Source organism: Sarcophilus harrisii, chromosome 2, assembly GCF_902635505.1.
Source record: "Sarcophilus harrisii chromosome 2, mSarHar1.11, whole genome shotgun sequence".
In the NCBI taxonomy this organism is placed as follows: Eukaryota; Metazoa; Chordata; class Mammalia; order Dasyuromorphia; family Dasyuridae; genus Sarcophilus; species Sarcophilus harrisii.
The window spans coordinates 326,388,431-326,415,214 of NC_045427.1; the positions used below are offsets into that span (position 1 = coordinate 326,388,431).

Here is a 26,784-nt window from a genome sequence, read left to right on the forward strand (position 1 = left end):
GACAAAGCCTGGCAGACTTTTATTAATATACAATCATTCTTGCTTAAAAAGAAATTGGCAAAGTTTTCCCTTTTAATTGAAATTCTCTGACTCTAGCATTTCCCACTTACATTTTACAGCAATCCAGTTCTACCCCAAAGTAAAACACAGGGACATAGTTTTAAGTTTAGAGGTTTAAATTTGCTTAAAAAGAAGAATAGTAATGTCCACTGTGGAGAAACTCCTTCCTGAACTTTGCTGGTTCTTATCCCTGCCTTGTCCACTAACTGTGGATGTCTCTGAAGATTCTATCCTTGGCTCGCTAATTTTTCCCCACTTAATGACATCACTTGGTAATTTCATCATAGGTTCTTTATGGATGATTCCCAGGCCTAGTCTTTCTCCTCAGCTTTAATTAGGTGCTTCACCAACTTCATTTTAAACAGCTTGAACTGGATGTTCTTGTAAGCTTTTCAAGCTCATCTTCTCAAAAACAATTTTCATCTTTTCCCCAAAACTTTCCCCTCTTCCAAACTTTGTCATTACTATTAAGAACACCATCACCCTTCAAATCACTCAAGTCAACAACCTTCAAATCACTCTTACCCGCTTTCACTTCACATATCTAATTGGTTGCCAAATTTTTTTTTTCTATCTTCATAGCATCCTTTTTATAGCTCTCTTTCTTTCACACAGCCACCATCCTAATTTAGGCCCTTCACTTCTTGTCCAGACTGTAATAAAAAAGATGTGATTTCACCATACACGCAGCAAATTGGCAAAGGTAAAAAAAAAATGAAAGAGTTGATTGATACTGAAGGGATTTTGGAAAGATAGGTACACTACTGCATTGTTCATGGAGCTGTGAATCAGTACAGCCATTTTTGAAAACAGTTTATAATTATACAAAGAAAGTGACTCAAATTTCCTTTTTTTTTTTTTTTTCCTAGAGATTTTAGGCATATACTCCAAGGAAGTCACTGATAAAAAGAAAGAAGCCCTATGTACAATAGAACGATTATGTGGCAACACTTTTTGTGGTAGTAAACTAGAAACAAAGTAACGGCTAAACTAATTGTGGTACATGAATATAATAGAATATGATTGTACTATAATAAACAATGAATTATAATGAATATAGAAAAGAATAGAAAGATGTAAATGAACTGATACAAAGTGACATGAGTGTAGTCAATAGTGATATCTCCCTGTCCTACTCCCACTTCTTTGCAAAGGTGGGATAGGGAGAGTCTGTGGACATGGAACAGTGCTTATATTGCCATATTTTTTCAAAATATTTATTGATTTTTATTGATTCACCCCCCCACACATTTATCTTTTTTTTGGGGGGGGAGGCAATTAGGATTAAATGATTTGCCTAGGTCACATAGCTATTATGTGTTAGGTGTCTGAAATCAAATTTGAACTCAGGTCCTCCTGACTCCAGGACTGATGCTTTATTTACTGTGTCATCTAACTATTCCCTTCCTTAACTTTTAAAGAAAAGATTCCTTGTTTTTTAATGGAGTGGTCCTTAGGAAAGGAGAGAAAGAGTGAGCAGAAGGGAAGAAATTAGGCAAAGTACAAAAGAAATCAAATTTTTATTTTTTTAATAAAGCTTTTTATTTTCAATACATATGCATGGATAATTGTCAACATTCACCCTTGCAAAACCTTGTGTTCCAAATTTTTTCCCTCCCTTCTCCCCACCTCCCCTCCCCTACATGGCAAGTAATCCATATATGTTAAACATGTATAACTCCTCTATACACATTTCCCCAATTATCATGTTGCACAAGACAAATCAGATCAAAAGGGGGGGGGGGGAATGAGAAAGAAAACAAAATGCAAGCAAACAACAAAAAGAGTGAAAATGCTATGTTGTGATCCACACTCAGTTGCCACAGTCCTCTCTCTAGTTGCAGATGGCTCTCTTCATCACAAGATCATTGGAATTTGTAGAGAGAGGGCTCAAATTCTGGAAAGGCGTGCTTGAATCAGACAGCAGAGCACTTAAGCACATTATTGTGAGATAATGGCTCCATAAGCATATACTTAGATGATATGGTAATATGGTGGCTCTCCTCATGATTGGAGCTTGCTGAATGTGTAGTGATGAGGTAATTTTAGGCAAGGATTGGAGAGCTGAGGGAGAGATGTCAGAATCACTTGGTGGCCAGACAAGGAGGAGAGAGGCTGGAGACTCGGGACTCCAGAATCCAGGATACATCTTTGGCAAGCTACATGGCAGTTTGCCTGCCTCCTTCACTTCTCCCCCTAAAGACCAAGGACTTTGATTTATCCTGACTCTGACTGATCCTGAGGCCCTCCAGGGAGTTAGTTGGGACATTATAGGAACTAGTCTGAATCATCTCACTGTTGAAAAGGGCGGTGTCCATCAGAATCGATCATTGCATAGTCCTGTTGTTGCTGGGTACAATGATCTCCTGGTTCTGCTCACTCAGCATCAGTTCGTGTAAGTCTCTCCAGGCTTCTCTGAAATCATCCTGCTGGTCATTTCTTACAGAACAATAATATTTCATAACATTCATATACCATTACCTATTCAGTCATTCTCCTTTAGGATACAAGCCCAGTAGAAACACTGCTGAATCAAGGGTATGCACATTTTGATAGCTCCTTTAGGGCATACTTCCAAATTGTTTTCCAGAATGGTCAAATCAGTTCACAACTCCACCAACAATGTATTATGGTATCAGTTTTCCCATACCCACTCCAACATTCAGCATTATCTTTTCCCATCATCTTAGCTAATCTTGAGAGATGTGTAGATACCTCAAAGTTGTCTTAATTTGCATTTCTCTGATCAATAGTGGAAATCAAATTCTTTTTAAAAATACAGTGATACTCTTAATTTGGTCTATGTAAATGATAAAAATTTGAATTTTATTTTAAGGGACTCAAGATCTCTCCTTGAACTTAATTAGCTATTTTAGTCAAGGACAGTTTGTTTATCTTTGATTCAGCATCAAGGAATTTAGACAAGAATACTGTCATAATTTTATTTCTTAATATTTTATAATACAATTGAGGCTCTGTGCTTCCACATTGCCTGCCTTCAGGAAGGATAGTGTTCCTTGTGGGAAAAGGTTTTCCTTTTTTAAAAATTTATTTTTTTAACCTGCAGAGAATTTTTTTTAATTAAAGCTTTTTATTTACAAAACATATGCTTGGGTAATTTTTCCAACATTGACCCTCGCATAACTTTTTGTTCCAAATTTTCCCCTTCTCTCACCCCTTCCCCTAACTGACAGATAGTCCAATAGATGTTAAATATGTTGAAATACATTTTATATCCAATATATTATACATATTTATACAATTATCTTGTTGCACAACAAAAATCAGATCAAGAAGGAAGAAAAAGAAAAAACTGAGAAAGAAAACAAAATGCAAGCAAATATCAACAGAGAGAGTGAGAATGCCATGTTGTGTTCCACACTATGTTCCCATGGTTCTCTCTCTGGATGTAGATGGCTCTCTTCATCACTGCACAGGTGGAACTGGTTTGAATCATCTCAATGTTGAAGAGAGCCATCTCCATCAGAATTGATCAAAAGACTCCTTTTTAAATGAATTAATTGGATTCCCTGCCTTCTTAAGTGCCAGAAATGGCGGAGCAATGAGAGAAACTGCACCAAAGACAGGCCTGTTTCCTACCATTTTGCTTTAGAACTTTGTAGCTTTTGTTGTTCTGCTCCTCATATTTTTGTTTGGTTATCTGTGGGCTCCTGTAAGGATTCCTTGTTTAGTCTTTGAACTTAAGGTCTTAAAGTAATTTTGGAGTTTGAAAGTCTGGTGTTAGAAATGAGGCTCTTTTGTATTTGGAATGCTTTTCTTGAAAAAAGCTTGTATATGGAAAACCATATTTGCAAAGACTACATTGAAAAACAGCACAAAAAGCAACTGAACCCAAGAATAAATGCAGAATCTAATACTGAATCCAGAGTGCAGACATCCACAAAAGCTGAATATGGTAGACAGAGTCACTGTATTGGTCAGTTCCAATTGATTGTTATTCTTTGTACAAGGATTGTTATTCTTGTGTACATCTCTGGAAAGGTTTGGGGATTGGGGAAGGGAAATAGGGAAAAGATTGTGATGTTATAAAAATACACACCCACATATCTTTTTTTCCCCATCTCCTATCTATATACAACAAAAGTATTCAAGTTTCTTTGAAAACTTTATCTCCTTTGGTTATACTGGCAAAGAATAAAAATGCCCTTTCCTCTGCAATTTTCCTTGAGGCCCATGTATTTGGCCTCCTGCTTTGAACCTTTGTGTTTTGGTTAACCCAGATATCTATTTCTTATGCAAAAATAGACCTTTTGAGTTTGTAGGAAAATATCTATATCTGTAGATAATGATATACTGCTATTTTGATATATTGATATACATATGTATGATACACACATATTGTAGATAATAAATCCTTTTAGCAAAAATTGTAAAGGAGGGATACTTATGAATATTATTATCAGAATTCTCATTATTTTAGTCACAAACCTACTCATCTCTTGAATATCCTGAATTAATATTAATACCAGTAAGTTCACATTGTAAATGAGGCAACCAATTATATAGATTCTTAGTTTTGTTTTCCAAGCCTGCAATTAACCAATCAATCAATTAATTAATTAAGAATTATTCTTAATCTGCCCAAGAATAGGGCAGAATCTTGTTTTTCAACTTGAAATGACACAATTAGGACTAAATTCTAACAGGACTTAGGAAATATCATTCCCTTGTGCATACCTTTCAGAGAAAATCGTTTAGGTTGAACACTACAGGTATTTTTTATGAGTTTGTAGTTATGCCATCTGGGATCTCCACCTTGAGCTAACACCCTATGCCTCATTTTCTTCTATTTAGGAACTTACTTAAATAATATTCTCAGGATTCTAAGAAGGTTGGACTAGATTAATTCCACCATCCTTTCTGCTTTGGTTATCCTTTGATCCCCCAACAGATCAAGTTTATATAGCTCTCAACAGTTTAACATGCACTTTCCTCACAATGAACAAATGAGGAACTTCAGTGATTCAGAAAGTACCATCCATGCCCTCTGGGTGGGGGAGTGTTTTGGGACATATGATATAAAAACAAAAGATAACAATCAAAATTTAAAGCATTTAAAATTTGTGGACTTATGTTTTAGGGAGAAGTTGGAGTCATTAAAAGCACTGTACAGTTTCCCAAAGGTATTCTAGTTTGTTCTATTTCTGTTATTTTCTGGGTCCATTTCAGGGCTTGTTCAAGATGGAGCAATTCTGTGGGCTATCTGTTCAATTATGTGTCATAGTAGTTGGGTGCACAGTGGGTAGTGCTGGGCCTAGATTCAGAAAAATTTGCATTCAAGCCACTTTCTAGTGTGACCCTCAATTTCTTCATCTGTAAAATAGGGATAATAATAATATCTACCTCTCAGAATTGTTGTAGGATCTAATAATATTAGAAAGCTCTTACTACTGTGTTGTCCTATGGTAAACACTATGCAAATGTTAGCTGTTATTGTTATATATTAAGTGAACTTGCCCAATCTAGCTTTGGTCTAGAAAGGTCTAGAAAGATAGAGTCGACATATCTATTGTTTTTACATTACCTTCATTTTCAAATATATGCCTCCCCTTTTCTGGGCTCAAGATCCCTCTATTACGAAGAATAAAAAGCAGTAGCAGAAGGAAGGAGAAGGGCATACAGTTAAGCAAAACTAACCAGTACTAGTCAAGTCTGAGGATATGTACAATGTTTGACAATCATAGTACCCTAGAAATAAGGTACTTCAACTTTTCTTAATTTCTTAGTTTTCTAGGCTTCTCTCTAAAATGAAGTTGCATAAAAAGGTGTCAACTTGCCCTGGTAGAGGGAGTTTCTCATTGGGAGTTCCCTACATCAATGAGAACTTAAGTCTAGTTCCAAGATCCTTTCTGCTATGTCCTTTGATCTTTGTTGCTATATCTGGTATATTTGTTATTATAATTACACCACATTCAGTTACCTTTTTTGTTGCCATTCTTTCTGTTTACACACATTTGTTATTTTTTGTGCATACTGTTTACCTGGTTTGGCTTACTTTATTCTGCAAAAGTTCACATAAGACTTCCATTGCTCTTCCATATTTTTCATGTTCATTATTTCTTCTGGATTATACCAATATTCCATCCTATTCATATACTACAACCATTTCCCAATCAACAAGTATGTGCTTTTTCTTATTTTTGGTACTCCAAAAAGTATGTCTTGACAACTTAAAATAAAATTTAAAAATCATAGATAACCCTTTTATTCTGATTTGACACTTGCTAACTATAACCTAAACAATTTTAACTCCCCCTGCAAATTATACAAAGTGCCTTCCCTGAAATCAATTAAGCAAGTTTTGATAATAGCCACTCTTGTGACCGACTTCGTTACATGTTTAGTGACTGTCAACAAAAATGAATTTTAGACTTGCATTTGCATTTAGTGGATATATAACCTATCTTTGCCTGAAATTTCTCTGCATAATACACTTCTTATAATGAGAAGAAGCAAGCCAGTCTTTTATCTCAAAGGCTGGGGTTCTTTTCTAGTGCCAACTAAAGTTGCTCTTTCTAGGATGCTTTGAAGTTGGTAGAGCTGGTAGTCCAAACAGAAGTTTGACCTCCATTGAGTTTCAGGTTGTGAATTATTTTTGCTCTATGGCTGTCATGTTTATGTTGATTAGTAGCTCTATCAACTTAATTAAATCCTAGAATCTGAGTTGAAGACATCTAAAACATCTTCTAATACAACCTAAAGCATCAATTCCTGTTTATAATCAGGACTAAACTTATTATTGAGCATCTCTGCTGGCAAAATTATTCAGTGGCTTGGTCATAAAAGTTGGCATAAAAAGGTCATTGAGGGGGCAGTTAGGTAGCACATTGGATAGAGCACCAGCCCTGAAGTCAGGAGGACCTGAGTTCAAATCTCTTCTCAGATACTACTTAATACTTCCTAGCTGTATGACCCTGGGCAAGTTACTTAACCCCAATTGCCTCAGCAAAAAAATAAAACAAAACAAAAAAAACAGTCACTGAGGAAGACTGAGTTCTCTTACTATTCCTTCAGTTATTGAGATTTCAATATCCTGTTAATCACTTTTATTCTAGGCTTCCCAGGCTGAAGAAAACATGGTCAGTTCTTCTATACCTTCAAGGGTATGTCCTCTCCCCACCCCAATCTTATTATACCTCAAAAAGAAACACAGAATGATTATTTTCATTGATAAAATCAAATTGTTGGAGCCAAAACAGCAAATAAATAAAAACCAAGGACCTAACGTGTCTGTGGCTTGAATTGAATATATCCAGAACCAATTTTTCTTTGTCTTATCTTATTTATTGATTATTCCATAACTTGACACTGACTTTTTTCTCTATCTTGATTACACCTTTTCCTGACTGGTTCAGTTCCTTCAATTTTTTGCAAGTCCAATCTTAGAGAAAATCATAGAATATGATTTTGTCACTTTTGGGTTTTTTTTTTTTTTTTTAAACACAATACTGTTTCTTCCCTACACTTAGTTCACTATCTCCTTGCTTAGAGCTGAAAAGCATAATCTATTATTATCAGCCTCCAGGAGTCATGATTGGTCATTAATTAGTTTTGAAATCCTTTCAGTATTTTCCTTTATATTAAGTGATCATTTCCAAAATTGTTCTCCTGGTTCTGTTTACTTGGATACCATCAATCTGCTCGAGTCTCCCCGAGCTTCTGAATTTTTCATAACTGTCTTTATCTGATAGCATAATAATATCCTATCACATTAGCTGTTCCATAAGACAAGTGCCCACTTGATGTTCAGTTCTCTCCTACTAAAATTGTGAGTAGAATTCCTCATTTTCATCTCTAAAAGACAGGATTGGCCTCAGAATTTTTTTTAATATTATTTTATTTTTCCAAATACATGCAAAGATAGTTTTTAATGTTCACATTTGCAAAACTGTTAGAATCCTAGTGTTAACTCAATGGAATTGATAAAATGCTTATTGGTTCACACAATGCTTAATTTAACACCTTTGAGAGTTCACACATTAGCTCACACATTAGTTCACACCTTTGGGAGATTTCAGGGTTCAGTATGAGATATCCAAATTCATACCTCCCATAATCCCACTCTCAGAGGAGGAGTCAATCTTTGAGTTTAAACCTCTAAAAGAGCATAAAAACAGCTGAGCTCAGTCAGGAGAGTTCAGTTGAAAAGATTGAAAGGGGAGTGTCAGTTGGAGATTGAGAAGCCACGAGTCGGAGTTGAGCTAGAGGCAGAAACTGGAAGAGCCAAAAGACAAGTTGCAAGAGCTCTTGGAACCAAGGAGTGAGAGAGGCCTCTAAGAAAACTAACCGGGCCCAAGGAAAGAGATAAGATTTGGAAGGAGAAAATAAACGTTTGGATTTTATTAGCTGGCTGCATTTGAAGTGATTATTACTTTGAACTGAAACTAAGGCTGCCTCCAGAAACCTCCCCAAGAAACCTGCTCACAGAGAACCATCATATATTATACAAAAGAAGAACACCACAAAACTCTGTGTTCCAAATTTTTCTCCCTCTCTCCTCAATTCCTCCCCAAGACAGCAATCCAATATAGGTTAAACATGTGCAATTCTTCCAAAAGTTTTCAAATGGCTAAAATAAAATGGAATTACAAAGGAAACCACTTATATTGAAATATATTTATCATAAAAAGAAACAAATTACTGAACCCCCAGGTTAAGAGGCCCTGGTTTAAATAATCCTCTACCTGTAAATTTTGTGGTCTATAATATATCAACCAAGTAATTGATTTACATTTTATCAAGAAATTTCAGTGTCTTGGCCCAAAAGAACTAGTTTTTCATTTCAGAGGACTATTCTAATAATCCTATACAATCAACTGCCTGTTCCTCCTTCAGTTAGAGCAGATACTCTAAGACAAGTATTTACCACAGTCTTTAAGATTAATTCTTAAAGGTTTGGCAATTGTTAATGCTGTAAAGTTACCCGTGTATATATCCTGTAAATAAAAGGCTATTAAATAAAAATAAATAAATAAATAAATAAATAAAGATTAATTCTTAAATAAACTACTCAGAAGTTCAGTACTCATATGTGTGTGAATGATCTAATTGTTCACTCAACTTGAAAGTAATAACTTTACTTTCCTATATAAGAAATAAGCAGATATTTGGTACTAAAATGCCCTAACAGTTGGGGGTTCTAGTTAAAATTATGCAAGGGAGGCAAAGGGAGACAAAGAGTACCTTTCTTTAACATGGAAAAGACTTGCTGAATTAGGAAAAGGAAGATAAACAAACTTATTTGCTTGCTTCTGACCAAAGAAATGAATCATAGCTAACTGTGCTGGTTATGTGCTATTTTATAGAGAATGAACGGATTTTTCCAGGAGTGATTTTATTTATTTTTATATCTTTTGGTTTTATATTATCTTTATTTCTAAATATATTCCTTGTTCACAGTGCCATGCCTTGTAACATAGAATGAAAAAAGGGGAAAAAAACCTAGTAGTTCAGCAAAATATATGTGTATATCTTTTCTACATATATAGAGGTTTAGAAAGGTGTGCATTTTCTTTGGGGTCAGTTTTGTTCAGTTATTTTTCAGTTATATTCAACTTTGTGACCTGTTTGGGATTTTCTTGCCATTTCTTTCTCCATCAGATTTTATAGGTGATGACACTGAGGCAAACAGGGTTAAGTGACATGCCTAGGGTCACCCAGCTAATAAATGTGAAGGCCAGATTTAAACTCAGGAAAATGAGTCTTCCTGACTCCAGACCCTGCACACTATCCACTGCACCACATATGTGCCAAACTTGGTCATAATTAAAACATTCATTGTTTCATTCTATTTATATTACTGTAGTCAATATTTACATTATTTTCCTGGTTCTTAAGCTCATTTCACTTTGCATTAGTTCATATATAAGATTGCCTGAATTCTTCATATTCTATGTTTTAAATGGGAGCTATTCCATTCACAGTCTATTACTCGACTGATGAACATTTACTTTGTTTCCACAGTAGTGCTTTGATATTACAGAGGGTTGTAAATATATTGATACACATGGACTTTAATCTCTTTTGGGACATATCCCTAGTAAGATCTCGGCATCAAAGAGCAACCATTTTTCAGGGGGAGAGGGTAAAAATAATCATTTATATAGTGCTTACTGCAACAGCAGGCACTGTGTGCTTCACAGATATTATCTCATTTAATCCAAAACATCCCTACTAGGTCAGTGCTGTTATTTTCCCTATTTACAATTAAGGAAACTTAAGGCAAAAAAAAGGTGAAGGGGCTTGTCTCTGATCAAGTTCCCAAGGCTGAATTTGAACTTCCGGCATCCTGATTCCAAGTCAAGTGATCTATCAACCTTACCACTTGGCTGTGTCACACTTTAGTAACTTACATTACTTTTCAGAATGGACGGATCAGAATTCTTTTTTTATGTTTTATTGAATTTTAGTTTATTTTATTCTCAATTAAATTTTAATCTGGTTTATTTTCAGTCAGTAGTTTTGCTGAACAAATGCAGCCTTTGAGACTTTTTATGTAGTGGATAAGACTTGGCTTTGAAACCAGGAATACTTAGTTTGGTGTTTTTGCTTGCTTGTTTTATTTTTTCCCACTTAATAATATTTTATTCTTTTTTCAATTACATGTAAAAATATTTTTCAACATTCATTTTTGTAAGATTTTAAGTTCCAAATTTTTCTCTCTGACCCCCACGCAGGACAGCAAGCAATCTGATATAGGGTATACATGTATAGTCATGTTAAATATATGTTCATATTAATAATGTTGAGAAAGAAAAATCAGAAAAGGGAAAAACCATAAGATAGAAAAAAACAAAAATAGTTAAACTTTCATGCTTTGATATGCATTCAGACTCTATAATGACAATTTTTTTATCTAAATCTATTGAAATTGTCTTGAATCATTATATTACTGAGAAGAGCTCAGTCTATCATAGTAATACATCAGAATTCTTTCAAGAAAATTTCACAAAATCATAAAACAGTGTATTCTATCTCTTTGCTTTGCCCTCCAGTTATAATAGATCTGGATAGTTTTGTTCTGCTCATGGAGTCATTCATTTCAGTCTGTGATCTATTCTGATCTTCTAAGAGTTGGTTATTTGGGTAGGATTTTACCACTTCTAAGCTATTCTGATTCTTTTCTCGAGTGTAAACAAATTTCCTTGTTTTATTTTATACTTCTTGTGAAGAATCTTCCCTCTCCCCTACCCCCCTTGCAGTTTCTGCTTGTAGTCAAGGAGTTAATATCCCCTTAAGGGGAAATTTAAGCTATAATTTTTTATACTGGTTGGAATTTGATTCATTTACTGATCTCTCCAGTTTTATTTAGTTCCTCAACTGGGCTTTGAGCCAGAGCCGCCCTTGCTGTACTTTTAGATGAAATTGTTGGATCTATTTGGTCTTAGGTTCCGGGTTTGACTTGCTCCTCCCAACATTAGACCTTCTCAATATACTGGTTCTTCATGACCCTCTGTGGCATCTTAGGACAAGATTCTAGAGATACTTAGAAGTCCTAATATATCCCACTCTAAGTTGACCTTAATTCTGGTCCATATTATTCCCCTTTGACTTTATAATCACCCTGAACATTTTCAGATGCTTTTGCTGTTCCCAGACAACTTTACAGGCTCTTGGCTCTTCTCTGTGCTGGGAGTGTGCAGACTTCTTTACTTGGACAGGCTTTGCTGGCTGCCTGCTTTCCAATTGTCTTGTGAAAGACAAAATTTGACATTTTGAAAATTGAAATTTTGTGTGTGTATACACAACTCTGGTTTAGAAGATAATTTCTTCTAAAAACTACATTTTATTATAGTTCCTTAATTTAAAAAAAATTTCAATAGTATTCTATTTTCCAAATACATTTCAAGATGGTTCTCGACATTCTTTTTAGTAAGATTTTGTGTTCCAGATTTTTCTCCTTCCCTTTCTTAACTCCCTCCCTCCCCAAGACAGCAAACAATTTCATATAGGTTAAATATGTGCAATTAATTTACACATATTTTGAACAGACAATTCTCAGACAAAGAAATTGAAACTATTTCTAGCCATATGAGAAATGCTCCAAGTCATTATTAATCAGAGAAATGCAAATTAAGACAACTGTGAGATACCACTACACACCTGTTAGATTGGCTAGAATGACAAGGAAAGATAATTCGGAATGTTGGAGGGGATGTGGGAAAACAGGGACACGAATACATTGTTGGTGGAATTGTGAATACATCTAGCCATTATGGAGAGAAATTTGGAACTATGTTCAAAAAGTTATCAAACTGGGCATACCCTTTGATCCAGCAGTGTTTCTACTGGGCTTATATCCCAAAGAGATATTAAAAAAGGGGAAAGGGACCTATATGTGCACAAATGTTTGTGGCAGCCCTTTTTGTAGTGGCCAGAAACTGGAAACTGAGCCCATCAATTGGAGAATGGCTGAATAAATTGTGGTATATGAATATCATGGAATATTATTGTTCTGTAAGAAATGACCAATAGGATGATTTCAGAAAGGCCTGGAAAGACTTACATGAACTGATGCTGAGTGAAATGAGCAGCTCCATGAGATCATTATATACTTCAACAACAATACTATATGATGATCAATTCTGATGAACCTGGCCCTCTTCAACAATGAGATGAACCAAATCAGTTCCAATAGAGCAGTAATGAATTGAACCAATTATTCCCAGTGAAAGAACTCTGGGAGATGACTATGAACCACTACATAGAATTCCCAATTCCTATATTTTGTCCGCCTGCATTTTTGATTTCCTTCACAGGCTAATTGTACACTATTTCAAAGTCCGATTCTTTTTGTATAGCAAAATAACTGTCTGGACATGTATACTTATATTGTATTTAACATATACTTTAACATATTTAACATGTATTGGTCAACCTGCCATCTGGAGGAAGGGGTGGGGAGAAGGAGGGGAAAAATTGGAACAAAAAGTTTGGCAATTGTCAATGCTGTAAAATTATCCATGCATATAACTTGCAAATAAAATGCTATTAAAAAAAATTTACACATATTTATCATTGTGCAAAAAAAGTGAGACCAAAAGTGAAAAAACCACAAGAAAAAAACAAAAAGATGAAAATACTAAGCTTTAATCCACATTGTATCCATAGTTCTCTTTGGATGTAAATGGCACTTTCTTCCCAAGTTTATTGGAACTGCCTTGAATTATTTCATTGTTGAAAAGAGCCAAATCCATCACAGTTGATCATCACATATAATCTTCTTGTTGACTGTGTACAGTGTTCTCTTGGTTCTGTTCAGTTCATCAGTTCAGGCTTTTCTGAAATCAGCCTGTTCATTATTTCATAAAGAACAATAATAGGTTATTCTTTAATATTATTATATTGTATTATATATTATTATTATAATATAAATATACCATAATTTATTCAACCATTCCCCAATTGATGGATATTCACTCAATTTCCAGTTTCTTGCCACTACAAAAAAGATTGCTATAAATTTTCGTACATGTGGGTCCTTTTCCTTTTTTATGAACTCTTTGGAATACAGACCCATTAGTGAAAGTTCTGGATCACATGGTATACACAGTTTTATAGCAGTTTGGGCATAGTTCTAAATTGCTTTCCAGAATGGTTAGATCATTTCACAATTCCATCAAAGATGCATTAATGTCCTGGTTTCTCCAAATCCTCTCTAACATTTACATTATCTTTTCCTGTCATATTAGCTAATCTAAGGGATATGAAGTAGTACATCAGAATTGTCTTAATTTGCTTTTCTCTAATCAATAGCAATTAGAGCATTTTTTTCATTTGATTAGAAATGGCTTTACTTTCTTCATCTGAAAATTGTCTGTTTCATATCTTTTGACCATTTATCAATTGGGGAATGACTTGTATTCTCATAAACCTTTCTTAATTTCTTGATAATTATTCAGTCTGGTACAAATGTCAGTCTTTTGTTGGAGTAGATGTTGGGGAGCTGGGCACAGTCTACTGTCTATTTAGGGCAGTCACATTAGCTAGAACTTCTCTTCCCTAAAACTATCCATGCCTTAATATTTTCTCAGGCCATTATTGCAGCCCTCTATACAGTCTCCTTCCCAATCTCTACACATTAATTAACTAGCTAAACCCTATACTTTTTTCTCATGCTAATTATGCCCTCCACAAATCAATACTAATGTAATCTCAACTGGTCCTCTCATTGCTGCAAAGCAATTCTCTTTTCTTCCTAATTCTATATCTTTCTCACTAGAGTTGCTCTTCTGACTTCAAATCATCTTCTCATCAGAGGATTTTATCTCAACTGAAAAAATAAAGGGCATTTGATTCTCTGAAGGGGGTCTTTCTCTTGCTAAGGCAAGCACTCAGTTCCATGCCTTCTCTTTGCCAACAGTTTGCCCCTGTTATCCTCCCTACATATAAACTAAAGCATTAAGCATTAATTAAGCCTATAAACAAAGCATTCCCCCTCCTTAAATCCTCCTGAGCTTGCTGTTCCCACATTGTCTCTTGTCTCTTCCCTCTCTCAGCCAAACTCGTTGAAAGAACTGTCTATACGGTCTCCAAGTCTTTTCTTTTGACTTTTAAAGTTTTTAATATTTTATTTTTATTTTGAATTTAAGTATCAAACAAAATTTCTATATGCAAAGTAGAACAGAAAGAGGAATATACACAGAACTTCAAGTTTGTTATATAACAGCATATGTAATAAAGAGGAAAGAAACAAACTTGCCTTGTACCAGAAACTGTGTGTACTTTCGGAATTTAGTTTGATTTGATTCCCCCCAAAATCTCCTACCAAACTCCCTGGGGGTATGTGTTATTCTCTCCATTTAACAGTTGAGAAACTAAGGCATATTGCTACAATTAAATGAGTAACTTCTTTACTATAAGGCCTGCTGCAACATGCAGCAACTTTAAAGCTTGTCTGTTTTCTCCTTTGTCTTTTGTACATTAATATAAAAAAATGTTTTTTGATCTCTCACTGTCTTCTAAAATCTATGCAATTTAAATTCCAACTTAGTCATCCAACTGCAATTGCTTTTCTCAGATTTGCCTTCTCTTAGTTGCTGAATATGATGGCCTTGTCTCATTCCTTATCTCCTCTGCGATATTTGATACTGATTACTCTCTCTTCTTGGGTATTTTTGTTACTTCTCTCTTGGTTCTGATGGTTATTTGAAAGCAGGAACTGCCATTTACTTTTTTTTTTGTATCCTCAAAATTAGCATTAGTGTCTGCAGTAGATGCTTACTTAAGAAATGTTTATTGACTAACCAATTTTTTTCAGGTTTCTTTGCTTAATCATTGACCATGTTGTGTGTACCTGGGTTCTGGATGCAGTTGACAGAGAAAAATTGAAGCATTAATGGAACTACTCCCTGGGGCAGGAAGGGAAGGGCACTGATGTGAATTAGTTTAGCTTCATTCTCTGGGATGAAAAGGAAACTTCAGCCTACTTGGTGAAAATTTGATTTGACAAAGTATTTTCCAAGTTTAGACCTAATCTAATATTTCAACAATTTATATATTTATTTCAACTACAACTTTGATAGCATTCTTTGTTGTTTTCTGGGGGCAATTATACTGCTTACTCAAAAACACAACCAGTCAAGAGAATTTTTATTTGTAATTAGCTATGGATTTGCTCACTGGAAACCATTAATACAATTCTGTAATTTTTAAAAGCCCAACTAGCACTAAGGGGAGCTTTTTTTTTTTTTTTTTAAATCTTTCTCAACTACAACTGCAACAGCCTGCTGGTGGGTCTGTCTGTCTACCTCAAGTTTCTCTTCACTTCAATTCAGCCACTAAAATGAATTCCCTAAAACTTAGGTCCTACCAGGTTACATTACAAACTCCACCCTCTCAGTAAACTTCTGTAGCTTCCTATTGCCTTCAAAATAAAGTACAAATTCTCTGTGTGACACTCATAGCCCTTTCCAGTCTTCTTATATCTTACTTCTTGATGGGTAAGAACCAATGGCTATTCCACAAAGAAATCTCTTGGTTTTAGGCTTTTGCCCGTGACTGTTGCCCGTGTTTGGAATGCTCTCTTTTGGCTAAGCCTACTTACTGGTTTCCTTATCTTCCTTTAAGTACACTTAAAATCTCATCTTTTACTGGAAACTTTTCCTAACTCATTTAATTCTAGTGCTTTCCCTCTGTTAATTATTACTTACTTATCTTGACTATGGACTATATTGGTATATATTTGCATGTAGTCTCCCATAATAGAATGTAAACTCCTTGAGGGCAGGAACTGTCTTTTGCCTTTTTTTGTTTCTCCTTAGCATAAATTCTAATTTAAAAAAATTAATCAGGAGGACCTGAATTCAAATTTGGTCTCAGACACTTAACACTTCCCGTGTGACCCTGGGCAAGTTACTTAATAACCTCAATTGCCTTAGCAAAAAAAAAAAAAATTAAGAATATGAATTCTGCTGGAGATCCATTCAATTTTAAAGGATACGTAAAAAGCGGTAGTTTTAGAAAGGCCTACTGGAGTCTGTAATCCTTTGGAAAGGGAGACAGAATGAAGCAACAAAGAAATATCTGGGGTGGATGATTGGCCTTACCTATTGATATAAAGAAATAAGCATGTTTATTAGGCCATTTCCCCTCTTTTTTTTTTCCCTGAGGCACTTGGGGTTAAATGACTTGCCCAGGATCACAGAAGTAGGCAGTATTAAATGTCTGAGACCAAATTTGAACTTAGGTCCTCCTGATTTCAGGGCTGATGCTCTATCTACCACACCACCTCGCTGCCCCCATTTCCCCTCTTTTTTGAAGAAAGGTGCTTAGATAAAATGTAGAAATGGGAATTATGAGTGATTTTGGAAACTAGAGGTGATGATTTTAACCTGGTGGGCATCTTGTTCCTTGGACTACAGTAGATGTATGCCAAAATTGTATTGAAATGCTGTAACTATAATTTTTTAAAAAGTGAATTAATCAAATCTGGTTTCAGGGACTTATTTTCTATGTAACAATGGGCAGGTCACTTAACCTGTCTCAGTTTCCTCAATTATAAAATGGGGATAATCATAGTACCTCATTCCCAGGATTATTGGGAAGATCATATGAGATAATAATTGTAAAATGTTTTGCAGCAATTAAAACACAGAAATGCTAAAAAAAAAAAAAAAAAAAGTAAATTAAAAAGCTATTTTAAAGTTTAAAAAAAAAGTGAATTTGGATCAGAAGTCCTAAGATGATTGAATAGATAATGGTGTATGATTTCTGGATGAATCTTACTTAGCCTGGCATACTTTATTTGGGGAGCCTGAAAAGAAAACAGACAAGTATGTACTCTGCCCTACCTTGACCATATGCTTTGATTTTTTTTTTTTTAAACCAAAGTAATTCTTCAAAGTCTAGTATCTTGGGATAGACAGAAGCATTATTATTTGAAATGAAAAGAGGGAACTGGGAGCTATGTGCCTGTGTCCTGGATCACTTTCCTACTGTACCCACTTAGAAGTTTGGTTTTTTCCCCTAAGACTCAATGGGTTTGTCATTGTTGTCAAGCCATAAACTAATGCCATAGTCTACTGCAGCATTGTTGTTTTACTTGAAGTTTTTTTGCTTGAAGCTCCCCCCCCAACTGAGTCCAATTTCTCCAAATACTTTTTTCTACAAGATCTCTACAATCTCTCAATCTTATTCTCAGTAACTTGTTTGATACTCTGAAAAATATGCTTTTCTTGATTTATCAAAATACATGGTAGTAACTGAAAATTCGAAAGCAATAGCAATAATACTTCCTGAAGTAAATCATCCATTTAGGAAAAAAAAAATGCTTTTCATGATAAATGTGGAAATATGTATAGAGGAAGTACACATGTTTAACATATTGGATTGCTTGTGGTCTAGGGGAAGGAGTGGAGGAAGAGAGAAAAAAATTGGAACACAAGGTTTTGAAGGGTGAATGTTGAAAACCATGTATATATTTAAAAAATAAAGAGCTTTTTTGAAATGGTTTTGATACTTTATTCTCATCTATTCCTTAAAAAATATTTTAGAGTTATTTATTTAATATAGTTTAAGCTCATCACTGGTTCTTGTCTGAATTTTTATTGACCCTTGAAAATTAAAGAATTATTGGGGTGAATGGGAATTTTTATTCCTTTCCTTCTGTTTTGAAATATTTTGTCCCCAGCTACTGCAGCACTTTCTCCAACGTCAAAGGTAATTTCTAGCTGATCTAAAAGATCAGTTGGCTGTTAGAAGCTATAAGGCTGCCAGGATCTTGTTGGTTACTATAACTGGAAATATAGAGTAAGTAGGGAGGTAAATAGCAGTCCTATTAAATTCAGTAAGTGGACTTGTACTGTGCCTTTGGCACGAATAATTTCTGTGTATCCAAAGGCTACCATGCTCAACGAAAACCTAGATTCTTTAAATTACTTATGACAAGCCCATTTCCACAGTAGAGCAACTCTTATTCTAACTGCTTCAGACCTAATGTATAGAATTTATCTTGAACTTGTTTTCTCCTAATTGCTCAGTTTTAAACATATTTTACCTTTAACTGGAATAAGTCTGGCTTTTTTCCCTTCAACAACCTCATTCACTCCTAGTAAATTAAATGCCACCTCTATGCAGACCACTTTGAAATCCTTATCTCTAGTCCCGATTTATCTTTTGAGCTCTAGTCCTACATCTTTAACTACGGCAGCATGCAGCATATAATGTATAGATTTTCCTTAAGGACTTCAGTAAGTACAGAATTGTGAGTTTATCTTTTTAAACCAGTTCTCTTTCTGACTTCACTACTTATGTTTGCTGAAAACACCATTCACTCAGTCCCTCAGTATTTAGGATTTTGGGTTTATGCAATTTGGCTATAATCTTCTTTCAACTCTCCTATTCAGTAGGTGGCCCAGTAGATGTTAGATTAAGCAAGTCAACTTAACCCTGTTTGCCTCAATTTCCTCATCTGTAAAATGAGTTGGAGAAGAAAATGGCAAAACTTGTCATATAGTATCTTTGCCAAGAAAACTCTAAATGGAGCTACTGAAAACTGAACAACAAATACAATTACTTAACAATTCTGTATACAAAACAGCTATTAAATTCATCCCTTGTTTTTTTTATCCCTACTTCTACATTTCAATATTCATTACCACCTAACTATTGCAATAATCTCCCAATCTTCATTCTTCTGTCTTTTTTATGCTACTGCCAGAATAACTTCCCTTGTGCCATATAGTTATGTCAGGCCTCAAGTGTTTGTATTAGTATTTTATATTGCCCCAATAACATATAAAAACAATTTTTAACATTTGTTTTTAAAACTTTAGAGTTCCCAATTCTCTACCTTTCTCCTCCTCTCCTCCCTGCACTGAGAAGGCAAGTAATTTATATACGTTTGTAAATCATGCAAAACATAAATCATGGTGAGGTCTCAAGTGAAAAACAAAACAAATTGTCAATAGCTTACTCTTGCTTCCTTGATTAAAAATTCAAGCACTGTAGCCTGGCATTGAGCTTCTTCACTACCTGGCCTTACCTAATCTTCCTCATCTTGCCTATTATTCTTTCCCATATCCTCTACACTTCAACCAAATTGGACTAGTCTTTTCTTTTCCTTTACCTCAACTTCTTTCTCTTTGCCTGTTTAATTTGTGTCTATCCTTTTAAACCCAGTTTAAATGCTGTCTCCTCCAGGCCTTTTGTGGTATGTTCTTTCCCATTTAATGCATCATTGTGTCTTATAGTTAGACATTTGTGTCTTATACTCCTACTAGACTAAAACCACAAAGATAGGGACAGTGCTCAGTTTTTCTGGTATGTAGTTCCCAGTGAGAATTTAAATAGATCACTTGAACAAAACTTTCTCTTCAGACCTAAAAGTTAATAGTCACAGTCCCAACCTTTATAGCAAGGGACCATTTCTTTTTGGGTTTAATTTTTTTTTTTTTTAAACAGTGCCCATTTGTGTTTTCTTCCTGTTTTCAGTTCAGAAGTTAAAATGGCCCCTAGCTTAGACCTGATTAGCTAATTGTCTATCTCATTGAATTTACTGAAGATGGTATGTGATGTGATAGGAACTAAAGCAGATGACATTTTAAACTCATTATAGCCAAAACAGAATTCATTATCTTTCCCCCTACTCTCTCCTCATAGTCTACCTTCCCTATTATTATAAAGTACATTATCTTCTTAGTCTCTCAGCCTTACTACCTAGGGATGATTCGAGACTCCTCACTGTCTCTCATCCTTCCGTATCTAAGCTGTTGCCAAGATCTGATTTCACCTTTCAACGTTTTTCCAACACTTCCCATCCCCCTTCTCTGCCACCATTCTTATTTACAGTATATACAAGTGTTTTCTTGTCTTTATTGTGGCCAACACAATGTGTTCTTTGTAACTGTACTCTAAAACTACTTTGAAAGGAGTTCAAGTTTATAGTGGCCAGGTGCTACTGGGGCCATTTGATCTAAGAAGGGAATATGAGAGTGGAGTCAAAGGATTAGAAACTTCTTACACCTTAGAGTATACATAGGTTATAAGATCTCAATCTTGACTGGGAGATCTCTGCTCGTTATTTTTGGGAAAGGATGCAACCTTAGAAAATGTTTACAATTCAAAAATGCCATTAATTGTTGTCAGTATTTGTGTCAAAAATTTGTCTCCCCTCTATAGAGAAATTCATATTCATCCTTTTGCAGTTATTACTATGCTGCATCAAAATAGAAATGATTTTCAGACTGAAGGCTTGTTGATTCTGAACCTAAGATTGTATTATGAAGTAAAGAGGTTAACTGTGATTAACATATTAAGTAGTCCATTTAAGAAAAGGAAAGCAGTAGTTTGCAGTTATGGAAATCAGTCTATCATGTTAGAATTTACAGGTAAGATGTAAGGTGATCTTTGAAATACTCAAAGTAACAGCTTCCATAGTTAAAAGGATTCATATAAAATACAGATATTCCCATTATCTCAGTAACATTTGATCCTTTCATTGTCACTCCAAAAGACTGAAATGATCTTTGATCACCCTTAGATCTCCTTCCTTGAACAAGAGATATGTTCCCTCTAAAAAAAAAGTCTCATGAAGTACACTATCAATTTTGCCAGATTAAATTTTAAAACACTGTTTTAGAAGTGGCATTCAACTATTTAGAAACCCACTTTAGTTTCCAGGTCCCTACCCAGAAGGTAGAGATCACAGGACTTGACTCTAGGAAGAACCTTACAATTCTAATGGAACTTGTTCATTTTACAGATGAGGAAACTGAGCCTCAGAACATAAATAGCTCATGGTTGAGCCAGGTAAACTCTGGAAATGCAATACAATATAGAAATAACAATTCTATTGTTCTTGACCCTAGCTTTTGCCAGTAGAGAATGCATAATTAATCTTCTTCCTTGCCTCCCTTTGTTTTGCCCTCAGGTTGCCGGGTAAATGACATGGGAGATCTCAGTTTCACCCCTGTGACCAACGATGAGCTCTATAACAACCTGGTTGTGAATCCTCGATCAGTGGGCCTTGCCAATCAGGAATTAGCAGAAGCAGTTAGCAGGGCTGTGTCTTCTGGACACCGATGCCTCACTGTGGGAGGAGACCACAGGTGAGTGGGGTACAAGGGATGTTACCTTAGTTAGTCCCCTAGCTTCGCTGGCACATCTATACATGTTACCTTGGGCAAATTTGTCAGTTTTCTTATCAGGAGTAAAATACTTCACTGGGTCGTTGTGAAGATTAAATGATATTATATCCTTACTATTTATATGCTTTAATTGTATAGAGATAAAATAAAGTACTTTATAAGTGAATCATATAGAATCTTAGAGCTGTAAGACACTTGACAGATCTTCCTATTTTAGATTGGGGAATAGGAAAACAGAATTGATCAAGTCTTCTATTAAGGAAAATTCATTAGGTCTTGGATTAAATTGAAACCAAAAACTAGAACATTGTGTCAACTGGACCGGAACTGGCCTCTAACCTGTGGGTAGCTGGAGCCAAATAGAGCAGGTTAGAGGCAAGAGAGTCAGGGATCAGACAGAAGCTTAATTAATTTCAAAGTGAGGAAAATGCTTGCAAGTGGAAGCTCCACTTCCCAAGAAGGAGGGCTTAACATGGGTGGAGTAAAAGACAGTAATTATATACATGTAAGTGAGCTGGATCATGATATAATCATTTTTAGGTCTTGTATAGTACCTGTCATAGCAGGCTCATGCGTGGACAATGCAGGTGTTCTTGGGTCCTGTGGGAAGTCTCCAAGTTGATTGTCTTACAGTAGCATATAGAACCAGAATTAGCATTGGCAGTACCTGGTTCAGTCACTTAGCAGTTACAAGAAACAGATTGTGAACAATTCAAGAGATACTATGGATCACCTGTTTTTATCTCAACTTTTCCCTTCTCACCAGCTTTTAGCACATTACCTTGTACAGAGCAGGCTCTGAATTGGTTGAGTTGAAAGCATTTTAAAATAATAGAATACCAGATCTTTTATTTACAGTAAACAAGATACAAAAATATATAAAACCTACTATAACATAAAGCTAAATGGCAGCCAAACTTATGAACTAGAATGAACAAACTTGGTTTGGAAGGACTTGATAATGAAAAATATGTCTGTCAGAACTCTCAGATTGAGTTCTCAGTGAACACTTGGTGCTGATCAAAGCAATATACTCTTGATCATCCAGAGTACAAAGGATTGTTGTTGGGCGAAGCTTAAGGGAAGCCTGCTTGCTGAGCTTTATCTCTGAGAAACAGACTATTTTGACGGTTGTAACTAATATTAATATTTGACAACATAACTGATGTTTTAGTGCAGTATGTTTTCACACTGGGAGTTGTGTTACCATCAATCACATACAATTGACATTTCTGCTAAGTTTTGAAGGTCTACAGTACTTTAAGGGGCTGATTGTTAGTGTTCTTATTCATACACTAGCCAGTATTTACTGTGCACCTACTTGTTAAGGATGGTGTGTGACAATGAACCACATATTTGGAGAAATAAAAGATATACTTGGTTCAAGGAATATTGTAGAACTAATACACCCATACATAAAAATCAAGATGTAATTCCTAAGTAGGGATTTAGAGATATCTGTGAGGGTTGGAGCCTGAAAGAAGATAAGTAGCTTTTACAAAGGAGAAATAGGGCCCAGCAGACTAGAGCATGGTGAATGTTTAAGTGCTTTTTTTTAAGTTAATGAAATTTACTGAATTTCTAACTGGAAAAATCCAAGGATAGATAAGATTTCGAGACAGTGGAAAGTAACTAGAAATAAAAAATCTTACCCCCACAGCTCAGTGCTATGGGCACTTTTCAATCAACTTCTAATCAATCTTCAACCAACCAACTTAAGTCTGTGCTGTTTTTCCTGCCCTTCTGCCAGTTACCTGTATGGCAATGGTCATTAAGACTACTGTAGGGACTCTTTAACAGTCTCCACATCCCAGGCGGGCTTGGGGGAGAGGAAAGGAACACGACTCAAAAAAAAAAAAAAAAAAAAAAAAAAAAAAAAAAAGAGTGAAAGAGTGAATCTCAAATTGCTAACTTGTTAGCAGCAAATAAAAAAAGGTTTGGTGGGAAGAGGGGTAGAAAAGATTTGGTTTCTCCTCACCTTAATTTTGTCACCTCTTAATATTCCCTGCTACCATCCATTAAACTATCCTTTTACCAAAAAACTTCCTACAAGGCTGTTTCTATAACTGTACCATGGATTTCCACAATCTAGAAAATAAGACTTTGCCTGGGAGCAAGTATCATCCAGAAAAGCACATTGGTCATGTTTGAAAATAAGCATTTCTTTGCTGAGATAGGAAGAATTGTTTTCACTATTGGTTTTCTCTCAAGGCTATTTTCCTTCACATTAGTAGAGTTATTTTGTAAGTTGTTTTGGTTGCTGTTACTTTGTATCCATTCACTCATCTTACAAAGATTCTCTTTATTCTTTACACGTTTTACAATGCACAAAATATCTTAGCAGCCAATCAGTTCAGCCGCCCTCACTCATAGTCTGACAGACATATTTTTCATTATCAAGTCCTTCCAAACCAAGTTTGTTCATTCTAGTTCATAAGTTTGGCTGCCATTTAGCTTTATGTTATAGTAGGTTTTATATATTTTTGTATCTTGTTTACTGTAAATAAAAGATCTGGTATTCTATTATTTTAAAATGCTTTCAACTCAACCAATTCAGAGCCTGCTCTGTACAAGGTAATGTGCTAAAAGCTGGTGAGAAGGGAAAAGTTGAGATAAAAAGATGACAAATAGCTTATTGTTTTATCTGTGGTTTTCTTATCTCATATACAGTTTATCATTGGGTTTAACAGGGATGACTCTCAATGATGGCAATTCCACTGGACTCAATATACACTGTATTTTTCAGCTTGGTGGATAGGTCACTTTTCCAGGGTTTTCATTACATCCAGGAATCAAACACTGAAAGGAATGGGAATGGGGAATACTTCTAGGTATCTGGATAAAATTAATCCAATGTAAAATGTCTCAAATTAAGGTTTTTTAAAAATTATTTTTTCTAACTCAGTGATCCTAGTTATAATGAATGCTGATTTTTGTTTTTGTCTTTCTTATTTTTAAGTTTCATTTTGATGTCTTTTTTAAAAAACATTAGAAATTTCCCAATATTTTTCTTTTATAACAAAAGAAAAAAATAAGCAAAACTTTTGATTCCTTTTTAACTTCTGAAGTCTAGATTGATGATTTTTATCTCATTTAAGACACTGTAGGCTTCAAATTCCTGAATTTCCTAAATTAACAAATGTTTGCTGGCTGCCTAAAGCAGTTGGTTCAAAGTATCAGTGTTACACGATTATCTGAAGTTTATTTACATACATACACACACACACACACAAACCTATAAATGGATACTACTTAATTATAAAATGAACATTTATAAAAAAATATAACTTTATTTTTTTAATTACCAGTATTTCTTCATTATCTTTCCCTCTCCTAGAGTCTTCCCCTATGACAAAAAATATTCTTTAAAGGAAAAAATTAGTAAAACCAATCAGTATATAGAAAAAGTCTGAAAATTATGCAGTATACCATAACTGTGGACTTCCTACCTCTGCAAAGGAAGTAATATAGGGTGACTTCTTATATCTCTTCTTTGTAGTCACTTTTCATTGTCTTGTGATGGTTCTTTCCATTTCCATAATGTTCTTATCATTATTATAGTTGTTGTTTTCTTAGGTCCACTTACTTCACTTTGCACCAGACTGTATCACTCCCAATGTGAGTCTATATGATACACTCTTGACCTGTTAAGGTCCTGTTAACAGGTTACCTGTTGAGAGGTTTTGGTTCATAACTATCCCCTGTGGCAGTTCACTCCTTTTCATCACTTGTTCTGCATTATCCAATCTCAACTTCATCAGTTTCAATTTTTATCTAAAATATAGAATTTGAGATTCAGATGCATTTTTATTAGGATGCTTACTATATTTCTTCTTTGCAGTCTGGCAATTGGTTCCATTAGTGGTCATGTCCGGCACTGCCCAGATTTGTGTGTTATCTGGGTTGACGCTCATGCTGACATCAACACACCCCTTACCACTTTGTCTGGGAGTCTGCATGGACAGCCAGTTTCTTTCCTTCTCAGAGAACTGCAGGACAAGGTCAGTCAATCAAACTGTTACCAGTGTTGAATGTTGACTCAACAAGGCACTAATTATCCAGACTTTGGGAGATAGTTGTGGAGGATGGGATGAATGTGATGCTTAGAAACGCTTCTCACTCAAAGTAGGGAGGAAATGATCACTGCTCCCACAATCACAAGTATTTATTTACTAGAGAACCATTTTTCTTAAGGACATGGCTTTGTGAATAGTGAAGTCAGAACTGAGCATTTCTTTTGGCTATGTAGACAACAAAGCTTATCCTCATTGCATAGTAGGATGTATACTGCCTTCTGAACTGGGTGTGTGAGGGACAAACCTCATCACCATTATTCGAGCTCCTCCCATTACCTCCTCTGTACCCTCTTTTGGTACAGGAGATAACTTCCTTGGCCTCCTTGAATACCTGTCTTAAAGATCATATTAAATGGGTAAATATTAAAGTCATATTAAAACTCTGGCTCATCCTTTTTCTTTGAAGAACCAAATTAGGACAAGTGGCACTACAGTTCAGTACAAAGACTGCTCATTATAGCAGGCTTGGGCTTTTGCTGTCAGCAGCATGAAACAGTACCAGTTATGCTTCACTAGGATCTGATCTGTAAACAGTTCTGAAACATGCAGAGCAGTAGAGAAGGACTTAATCAGCAGTTCTTAAGCTATTTAGATTAGTTAATGAAAAACTGAGGCTACCCTCCAAGTGAGGGAAGATGTTATTCTTTTGGAAAACTATACTGCTGTTTTTAGTAACTATTTACTGCAAGCACTGCCCTTAGAAGTATTTTTTCCAAGTTAGCATGTCCTGATCTTTTTTCACACATACACTGAATGATAGGAATAACAAATAGATAGTAAAAGGTGTCCCATGAATGCAGTAGAAATGAAATTATTTTATAAATGAAATTATATCTCTTAATTTAAAAACAATGTTTTGGGTGAACATGTTCAAAATAAATTTTCATCTCCAAATTCTCTTCAAGATTGAGAAATTTCCTGACTTTCAGTGGGAGTGACAAAAAATATTCAAGCTGACACAAAAAATAAAAGTAGGAAATTTGTTTAACAGTCTGCTTGCACTGGACATGCCCCTTCTCCCCCAATCCAGCTTTTCCCCC

At 35.2% G+C, this 26,784-nt stretch overlaps 1 protein-coding gene across 2 annotated transcripts in view; it reads left to right on the top strand.

Moving 5' to 3' along the window:
- ARG2 (arginase 2) overlaps positions 1 to 26,784 on the top strand; it is a 43,440-nt gene that overhangs the window by 11,658 nt on the left and 4,998 nt on the right. For both annotated transcript variants that reach the window (XM_012548923.3, XM_031952783.1), the window contains exons 3-4: positions 21,452 to 21,629; positions 25,510 to 25,669. In XM_012548923.3, the coding sequence (XP_012404377.1) occupies positions 21,452 to 21,629; positions 25,510 to 25,669 (338 nt within the window). The remainder of the gene's footprint in view (positions 1 to 21,451; positions 21,630 to 25,509; positions 25,670 to 26,784) is intronic.